The sequence below is a fragment of the Melozone crissalis genome, unplaced genomic scaffold, assembly GCF_028551555.1.
Source record: "Melozone crissalis strain CALT ecotype California unplaced genomic scaffold, PUWL_Pcris_2 ptg000479l_1, whole genome shotgun sequence".
Lineage (NCBI taxonomy): Eukaryota > Metazoa > Chordata > Aves > Passeriformes > Passerellidae > Melozone > Melozone crissalis.
Window position 1 is genome coordinate 103,845 of NW_026536193.1, and position 9,319 is coordinate 113,163.

At 65.7% G+C, this 9,319-nt stretch overlaps 1 protein-coding gene, 1 long non-coding RNA gene and 1 other non-coding gene across 3 annotated transcripts; all 3 read left to right on the forward strand.

The window, feature by feature from the left end:
* The first annotated feature begins 206 nt into the window (after positions 1 to 206).
* Positions 207 to 7,514, forward strand: LOC128950175 (vesicular glutamate transporter 1-like). Its single transcript, XM_054295053.1, is given in 16 exon segments — positions 207 to 268; positions 1,904 to 2,135; positions 2,659 to 2,777; positions 2,849 to 2,963; positions 3,244 to 3,331; positions 3,517 to 3,558; positions 3,715 to 3,762; positions 4,424 to 4,563; positions 5,421 to 5,571; positions 6,175 to 6,306; positions 6,543 to 6,653; positions 6,734 to 6,861; positions 7,236 to 7,256; positions 7,258 to 7,325; positions 7,327 to 7,381; positions 7,383 to 7,514. Coding segments are annotated over 16 exon segments (1,644 nt in total).
* An 841-nt stretch (positions 7,515 to 8,355) lies between these two features.
* Positions 8,356 to 9,180, forward strand: LOC128950176 (uncharacterized). Its single transcript, XR_008484323.1, has 3 exons — positions 8,356 to 8,384; positions 8,610 to 8,682; positions 9,106 to 9,180. It is a non-coding gene; the product is annotated as an uncharacterized LOC128950176 (long non-coding RNA).
* On the forward strand, positions 8,759 to 8,837 carry LOC128950177 (small nucleolar RNA Z195/SNORD33/SNORD32 family). Its single transcript, XR_008484324.1, has one exon. It is a non-coding gene; the product is annotated as a small nucleolar RNA Z195/SNORD33/SNORD32 family (small nucleolar RNA).
* Positions 9,181 to 9,319: the final 139 nt, after the last annotated feature.

The window sequence follows — 9,319 nt, forward strand, 5'->3', positions numbered from 1 at the left end:
CCGTGCCCCCCCGGTGCCCCCCCCGGCGCAGGGGGATTTGGGGGGGGGGGCCGGGGGGGATTTGGGGATTTAGGGCTGATCCGGGCCGGGGGGGCCGGGGGGGCGCCCAGAGCTGCCCGGGAGCCGCCCCGGGAGCGGCGCCGGGCGCGGGGGATCTGGGGGGGGTCCCGGGGGTCCCGCGGTGATGGTGGAGCCCTGAGGCGGCGATGGAGTTCAACAGGGAGGAGTTCAGGAGGCAGCTGGGGGCCGGGCTGGGCCGGCTGCACCGGTGAGACCCCCGGAGTGGGGATGGGGAGGGGTCCTGGGGGGGCTGCACCGGTGAGACCCCCGGGGTGTCCGGGGAGGGGTGGGGACTGGGGAGGGGTCCTGGGGGGGCTGCACTGGTGAGACCCCCGGGTGGGGACCCCCGGGTTTGGGGAGGGGTCCGGGGGGGCTGCACCGGTGAGACCCCCTGGTTTGGGGAGGGTCTGTTGAGCTTTGGGGGGGTCGGGTTTTCTGGAAAGATTTGAGGGGGGTCAGGTTTTCCGGGGGGTTTTGGGGTCGGGTTTTGGGGGTTTGGGGGTCTCGGGTTTGCCGGGAGTTTTGGGGGGTCTCGGGTTTGGGGGGTCACTTTGCCGTGGAGGATTTGGGGTCGGGTTTGCCGGGGTTTTGGGGGATCTTGGGTTTTCTGGGGTTTTTTGGGGGGGTCTCGGGTTACCCTGGGGCTTTGGGGGGATCAGGTTTGGGGGTCTTGGGTTTCCCGGGGGAATCCGGGGGGATTTGGGGTCGGGCTTTCCGGGGGTCTTGGGGGATCGGGGTTTGGGGGGTTTGGGGAGGGTCACATTTGCCGGGGGTTTGGGGGCGTCTCGGGTGCCCCCCCCCCTGTGTCACCTCCCCCGCTCGTGTCCGTGCCACGCGTGTCCCCGGCCCGGCCCCTCCCCTGTCCCCCCCGTGTCCCCCCCATCCCCGTCCCTGTCCCCGTGTCCCCCCCGTGTCCCCCCCCCCGTGTCCCCTCCCGGCTGTCGCCGCCACCGCGGGGATTAGAGAGAGATTTAATCGGCTGCGGGGGGGGGGGACACGGGGACAGGGGGGGACGCGGGGGGGGACAGGGGACAGGAAGGGGCTGGGGACACGGAGAGGGCACGGGGGGGACACGGAAGGGAAGGGGGACACGGAGAGGACACGGGGACACCAGGGGGAAAAGGGACACGGGGGGGACAAGGGGACACGAGGGGGGGACACATGGACAAGGGGACACGAGGAGTAAAAGGGATCCGGGGCGACATGGTGGGGGGAAAGGGACATGGGGGATAGGAGGGGACAGGGGGAATGCGGGGACCCGGGGGGACAGGGGGTGACACAGAAGGGAAAAGGGACACCGGGGGGACAAGAGGAAGTGGCAGAGGAAAAGGAGACATAGAGACACAGGGAGGGGAACGTGGGGGACACGGGGGGGGGACACAGGGACATAGCAGGGGAAAAGGGACACAGGGACACGGGGCGGTGGACACTGGGGACACGGGGGGACCGGGAAAAAGGGCACAGAGGGATTGGGGGAAAAGGGACGCGGGGGGAAAGGGACACAGGGACACGGGGACACGGGGGGGAAAGGGGCAAAAGGGCAATGACTGCGCAGGCTCCTGGAGCGGCGGCAGGACGACCCCGAGAGCCTGGGGCTGGGCTCGGGGGGGCTCACGGGCGGGACCCCCAATGCCCCCGGTGTCCCCCGGTGTCCCCTCGGTGTCCCACAGCCCCGGTGTCCCCGGTGCCCCTCGGTGTCCCCTCGGTGTCCCACAGCCCCGGTGTCCCCTCGGTGTCCCCGGTGCCCCTCGGTGTCCCCTCGGTGTCCCACAGTCCCGGTGTCCCCCCGGTGTCCCACAGCCCCGGTGTCCCCTCGGTGTCCCACAGCCCCGGTGTCCCGCAGGTTCCTGGAGCGCCGCCAGGATGACCCCGAGAGCCTGGAGCTGAGCTCGGGGGGGCTCACGGGCGGGACCCCCACGGGCCCGCGCCCCCCGGTGCTGGACTGCACCTTCTGCGGGCTGCCCCGGCGCTACGGCATCGCCATCCTCTGCGGCATCGGCTTCTGCATCAGCTTCGGCATCCGCTGCAACCTGGGCGTGGCCGTGGTCAGCATGGTCAACCCCGCCCACGGGCAGGTGAGGGGGCAGGTGTGGGGTCAGCATGGTCAACCCCGCCCACGGGCAGGTGAGGGAACAGGTGTGGGGTCAACCCCGCCCACGGACAGGTGAGGGAACAGGTGTGGGGTCAACCCCGCCCACGGGCAGGTGAGGAGGCAGGTGACGGGGCAGCCCCACCCACAGGTAGGTATGGGGTCAGGTATGGGGGCACCTGGGGTCAACCCCGCTCACGGACAGCTACGGGGGCACCTGTGGGGTCAGGTGTGAGGTCAGCGGGGTCAGCTCTGGGCCAGCTGTGGGGTCAATTTGGGGTCACCCGTGGGGTCAGCTCGGGGTCACCTGTGGGGTCACTGGGGGGGTACAGGTGTGGGGTCAGTACGGTGTCACCTGTGGGGACAGGTGTGGGGTCACTGTGGAGACACAGCCAGGTGTGGGGGACACACACCTGTCCAGGGCGTGTCCGAGGCGTGTTCAGGGCGTGTCCAGGGCGTGTCCAGGGCGTGTCCAGGCCCCGCCCCAGCGGCCCCTCCCCTCCCCACAGCGCGCCCAGTTCAACTGGGACCCCGAGACCGTGGGAATGATCCACGGCTCCTTCTTCTGGGGCTACATCGTCACGCAGATCCCCGGCGGCTTCATCGCGCAGAAATTCGCCGCCAACAGGTGAGCGGGGCGGGGGCCGGGGGCGGGGCCGGTGCAGGTGTGTCCCGGGTGTCACCCAGGTGTCCCCGCAGGGTGTTCGGGCTGGCCATCGTGTCCACCTCGGTGCTCAACATGCTGATCCCGTCGGCCGCGCGCACGCACGTGGGCTGCGTCATCGCCGTGCGCGTCATGCAGGGCCTGGTGGAGGTAATTTGGGGTGAATTCGGGGGATTTTGGGCTGGTTTTGGGGTATTTGGGGCGGTTTCCGGGTGGGTTTTGCCGTTCAGCTGCTGAGGTTGGGGCGTGGCCGGGGTTGGGTGTGTCCCTCTCCATCAGGGTGTGGCAGTGTGGGCGTGGTCGGGGCTGGGTGTGTCCCTGACAATCAACGTGTGTCCTGGTGGGCGTGGTCGGGGTTGGGTGTGTCCCTGCCCATCAGGGCGTGTCCCGGTGGGCGTGTCCCGCCCTGACCCCGCCCCTTTCCCGGCAGGGCGTGACCTACCCCGCCTGTCACGGCATCTGGAGCAAGTGGGCGCCGCCCCTGGAGCGGAGCCGGCTCGCCACCACGGCCTTCTGCGGTAATGTGGGTCTGGGGGCTTCGGGGGGCTTTGGGGGGATCTGGGGGCTTTGGGAGCCACCGGGCCACCACGGCCTTCTTTGCGGTAATGTGGGTCTGGGGGCTTCGGGGGGTCTGGGGGGTCTGGGGGTGACAGGGGGATATGGGGGGATCCCGGGGGATCCCCACTGACGCCCCCTTCCCCAGGTTCGTACGCAGGGGCCCTGGTGGCCATAATGCCCCTGGCTGGGGTCCTATGGGGATTTGGGGGTCTGGGGGAGTCCCAGGGGGGTCCCAGGGATATGGGGGGGTCCCGGGGGTCTCAGGGGGTTTGGGGGTCCCCACTGACGCCCCCTGCCCCCCCAGGTTCGTACGCAGGGGCGGGTGGTGGCCATGCCCCTGGCCGGGTCTTGGTGCAGTACACGGGGTGGAGCTCCGTGTTCTATGTCTACGGTGAGACCCCCGGGACCCCCTGAGCACCCCCGGGACCCCCTGAGCACCCCCGGGACCCCCTGAGCCCCCGGGGACCCCCTGAGCACCCCCGGGACCCCCGGGATACCCCCTGAGACCCTGGGGACCCCTGCCCACCCTGGGACCCCCTGAGACCCCCGGGACCCCCTGAGCACCCCCGGGACCCCCGGGATACCCCCTGAGACCCTGGGACCCCTGCCCACCCTGGGACCCCCTGAGACCCCCGGGACCCCCTGAGCCCCCTTGGGGGACCCCTCCCAGTGCTCCCAGTAACCCCAGTGTCCCGCAGGCAGTTTCGGGGTGCTCTGGTACCCACCCCAGTTACCCCAATGACCCTTCCCAGTATCCCCAGTATCCCCAGTAACCCCAGTATCCCCAGGCAGTTTCGGGGTGCTGTGGTACCAATCCCATTGCCCCCATTGACCTGTCCCGGTGCTCCCAGTATCCCCAGTAACCCCAGTATCCCCAGGCAGTTTCGGGGTGCTCTGGTCCCTCTCCCAGTGATCCCATTGACCTGTCCCGGTGCTCCCAGTATCCCCAGTAACCCCAGTATCCCCAGACAGTTTCGGGGTGCTCTGGTACATGTTCTGGGTGATCCCATTGCCCATTCCCAGTATCCCCAGTATAAATAGTTTTCCCCCAGGCAGTTTCGGGGTGCTCTGGTACATGTTCTGGGTGCTGGTGTCCTACGAGAGCCCAGCCCAGCACCCGACGATCTCGCCCGAGGAGCGGAAATACATCGAGGAGAGCATCGGGGAGAGCGTGGGCAGCAACCCGCTGCTGGTTAGACTGGGATGGACTGGGAATGGGCACTGGGGTCACTGGAGGGACTGGGATGGACTGGAATGGTCACTGGGATGGGCACCGGGGAGAGCGTGGGCAGCAACCCGCTGCTGGTTAGACTGGGATGGACTGGGAATGGGCACTGGGGTCACTGGGAGGGACTGGGATGGACTGGGAATGGTCACTGGGATGGGCACCGGGGAGAGCGTGGGCAGCAACCCGCTGCTGGTTAGACTGGGATGGACTGGGAATGGGCACTGGGGTCACTGGGAGGGACTGGGATGGACTGGGAATGGTCACTGGGATGGGCATCGGGGAGAGCGTGGGCAGCAACCCGCTGCTGGTTAGACTGGGATGAACTGGGAGGGACTGGGAGGTTACTGGGAGCCCTGGGATGGGCACTGGGGGTGTCCTGGGGATGGTCAGGGGTGGTCAGGGATGGTCAGAGGTGGTCAGGGGTGGCCTGGGGGTATCCTGGAGGTGACCAAGGGTGGCCTGGGGGTGGTCAGGAGTCACTCTGGGGTTGGTCAGGGATGGCCAGGGGTGGTCAGGGGTGGCCTGAGGGTGTCCTGCGGGTCAGCGGTGTCCTGGGGATAGTCAGGGATGGTCAGGGAGTCACTCTGGAGGTGACATGGGGTGGTCAGGATGGTCAGGGGTGGTCAGTGGTGGCCTGAGGGTGGCCTGGGGGTGGCTGGGGTCACTCTGGAGGTGACCAGGGGTGGCCTGAGGGTCATTGGAGATGGTCAGGGGTGGCCAGGGTCACTCTGGGGATGGTCAGGGGTGGTCAGTGGTGTCCTGGGGGTGTCCTGGGGGTGTCCTGGGTTTGTCCTGGGGTCAGCCTTCCCCCCTGCCCACAGCTGGCCACGCCCTGGCGCCAGTTCTTCACCTCCATGCCCGTCTACGCCATCATCGTGGCCAACTTCTGCCGCAGCTGGACCTTCTACCTGCTGCTCATCAGCCAGCCCGCCTACTTCGAGGAGGTGTTCGGCTTCGAGATCAGCAAGGTGGGCTCAAAAAAACCCCAAAAAACCAAAAATCGCCCAAAAAAAACACATACCAAAAAAATCCCACAGAAAATACCCCAAAACACCCAAAACACCCCAAAACCCGCTGGACCTTCCCCCTGCTGCTCATCAGCCAGCCCGCCTACTTCGAGGAGGTGTTCAGCTTCGAGATCAGCAAAGTGGGCTCAAAAAAAAACCAAAAAACACCTAAAACCAGCCCAAAAATATCCCAAAAACCACTGTGACCCACAGGTGGGATTGCTGTCGGCCCTGCCCCACCTGGTGATGACCATCGTGGTGCCCATCGGGGATAATTGATTTATTCTGTTGTTTTATTTACAGATAATGGGCTTATTTCATTACTTTATTTACAGATTTTTTTTAGATTTTAATTTAATTTAATTTAATTTAATTTAATGTAATTTAATTTCTTATTTTGCCTAGGTTGGGTTACTCTCAGCCCTGCCCCACCTGGTGATGACCATCGTGGTGCCCATTGGGGATAATTGATTTATTCCATTATTTTATTTTATTTTATTTTGTTTTATCTACAGAATTTTTTTTTTAATTTAATTTTATTTTATTCATATAATTTTTTGTCTCTCAGGTGGATTGCTGTCAGCTCTCCCCCACCTGGTGATGACCATAGTGGTGCCCATCGGGGGGCAGATCGCCGATTTCCTGCGCTCGCGCGGCCTCATGTCCACAACCAACGTGCGCAAGATGATGAACTGCGGCGGTAGGTGACATTGGGGACACTGTGTGACATTGCGTGACAGCTTATGACAGTGTGTGACAATGTGTGACACTGGGGACAGCGTGACAGGGAAAAGGGGATAGTGGGGACAGTGGGACGGTGACAATGCCCACCACCAACGTGCGCAAGATGATGAACTGTGGCGGTAGGTGACAATGTGTGACACTGTGTGACACTGACAAGGTGACACTGTGACACTGTCCCCTGTCCCCTCACAGGGTTCGGCATGGAGGCCACGCTGCTGCTGGTGGTCGGCTACTCGCACTCCCGCGCCGTCGCCATCTCCTTCCTGGTGCTGGCCGTGGGCTTCAGCGGCTTCGCCATCTCGGGTGGGCACGGGGACAGTGGGGACACCTGGGGACACCTGGGACACGCCCTGACCCCGCCCTGACCCCGCTGTCCCCACCAGGCTTCAACGTGAACCACCTGGACATCGCGCCGCGCTACGCCAGCGTCCTGATGGGGCTGAGCAACGGCGTGGGGACCCTGTCCGGGATGGTGTGTCCCCTGATCGTGGGGGCCCTCACCCGCCACAAGGTGAGGGGACATTGGGGACACTGAGGGGACCCTGTCCGGGACGGTGTGTCCCCTGATCGTGGGGACACTGGGGACACTGGGGGCACCCAGGGGACATTGGGGACACTGAAAGGACAGAGGGACTTGGGGGCGACAGACGGACACGGGAATTTGGGGGTCGCGCTGCCCGCCTGTCACTCACCGCCCCTCCTGTCACTCACCGCCCCCCCTGGCCCCGCCCCCTCCCTTTGGGCCCGCCACTCTTCTTTCCCCGCCCTCTCCTTGGCCACGCCCCCTTCCTTTCCCGCTATCTCCCTCCTTCCCATTGGGTCCCCTCCCCCGCTCGTCGCGGATTGGCCGGCGGGCGGCGAGCGGCCGGGCGCTGATTGGCCCAGACGCGCGAGGAGTGGCAGTGGGGTGTTCCTGATCGCCGCGCTCGTGCACTACGGGGGCGTGGCCTTCTACGGCGTCTTCGCTTCGGGGAGCCGCAGCGTGGGCGGAGCCGCCGCGCGAGGAGGCGGAGCCTCTGGCGCCGGGGGGGCGTGGCCAGCGACGAGGAGGAGGAGGAGGAGGAAGGGGAGGAAGGGGGGGTGGGGGGAGGGGGACCCCCGGGGGGGCCCCCCGCGAGCTACGGGGCCACCGGGACCACCCCGGCCACCGGGGGCGGTGTCTGAGAACGGCCACGCCCCCCGAAAAGGGAATCCCCGGGGAACCCCCCCGAGACCCCCAAGAACCCCGAAAAGGGACCCCAGGGATTCCAGAGACCCCCCCGGATCCACCAGGGACCCCCCTGAGACCACCGGGGACCCCCCAGATCCCCAAGAACCCCAAAGGGACCCCCGAGACCCTCCACAGATCCCCCCGACCACCGGGGACCCCCCCAAACCCCCAAAAGGGACCCCCCGAGACCTTCGGGAAGACCCAGGGACCCCCAAAAGGGACCCCAGGAAGTCCCAGGGACCCCCGAGATCCCCTGGGGACCCCAAAAGGGACCCCCGAGACCCCCCAGAGCCGCCCCCCCCCCGCTGTACATATATAAATATAAATAAATATAAGTATAAATATAAATACAGAAGGCGGCCGCTGGAGAGCTGGGAGTGAGGGACTGGGGGGTACTGGGGGGCACTGGGAGGTTGTGGGAGTGGCATTGGTTGGTACTGGGAGCACTGGGAGCACATTGGGATCATACTGGGGGGCACTGGGAGCACTGGAGGGGCACTGGGATCGTACTGGGAGCACTGGGACCACACTGGGAGGACTGGAGGGACACTGGAAGGGCACTGGGATCACACTGGGAGCAGTGAGATCATACTGGGATCATACTGGGATCATACTGGGAGCACTGGAAACCTCAGGGTACACGGAGACACCCCCCCCCTCGCCCTCTGATTGGATTTTCCCACCCAGTCCCCCCCTTCCTCCCTCATTGGTTCCTTCCCCCCCTCCCCGTGACGCCACTTCCGCCCTCCCGCGGCGGAAGTGGCGCTCCCGCAGGGGGGCGTGGCCTCTTTCTGAGGCGGGCGGCGGCCATGGCGGAGCCGCGGGTGCGGCCCGGGGACACCGGGAGGGCTCTCCGGGGGGAACCGGGAGGAACCGCGAGGAACCGGGAGGGCTCGGCGGGGCTCGGGGAGCGCGCGAGGAACGGCGGGGAGCGCGGGGGGCCGCGGGCGGGCTGCGGGGGGGGCGCGGGGCGCGGCCACGCGGCGCGGCCTGGGCCCGGTGCGGTCCCGGTGCGGGCCCGGCCTCACCCGGCGCTCCCCCCGCCGCAGGTTCTGGTGATCGACGGGCGCGGGCACCTCCTGGGCCGGCTGGCGGCGATCGTGGCCAAGCAGGTGCTGCTGGGTGAGTGCGGGGCGGCGGCACCGGGGCGGTTACCGGGAACGGAACCGGGAATAACACCGGGAATGGCACCGGGACCCCGCGCCGTGATGAGCCCTGTCGGCTGTCGAGTTTAGCGACAATGAAAGGCGCCTACATGCACTACCAGCTGAGCGCGGGGAAAACCGGGAATAACGAGGGGGTAACCGGAAAAAAAACCGGGAATAATGGGCGGAAAAATCGGGAAAAGGTGAAAAACGGGGATTAACGGGGAAAACCGGCATTTACGAGGAAAAACCGGAATGATGGGGAAAAAAAACAGGAATAAAAGGACAAATCGGGAGAAAAGAGAAAAAATTAAAATAAAGGGGCAAAACCGGGGAAAAGGGGGGGAAATGGTGAAAAAGCCGGGATTAACGGGGCCCGGGCCGGTGCCGCTGTCCGCAGGCCGCCGCGTGGTCGTGGTTCGCTGCGAGGGCATCAACATCTCCGGGAACTTCTACCGGAACAAGCGTAAGTGCCGCGGGCGGGATTTGGGGGGAAAAACCGGATTTTGGGGAAATCCCAGATTTTGGGGGGAAAACTCGGGGTTTGGGGACGGTTCCGGCGGGTTTGGGTCACGGAGAGGTCCTGGGAAGGTTCCAGAAGGTGCCGGGCTCCC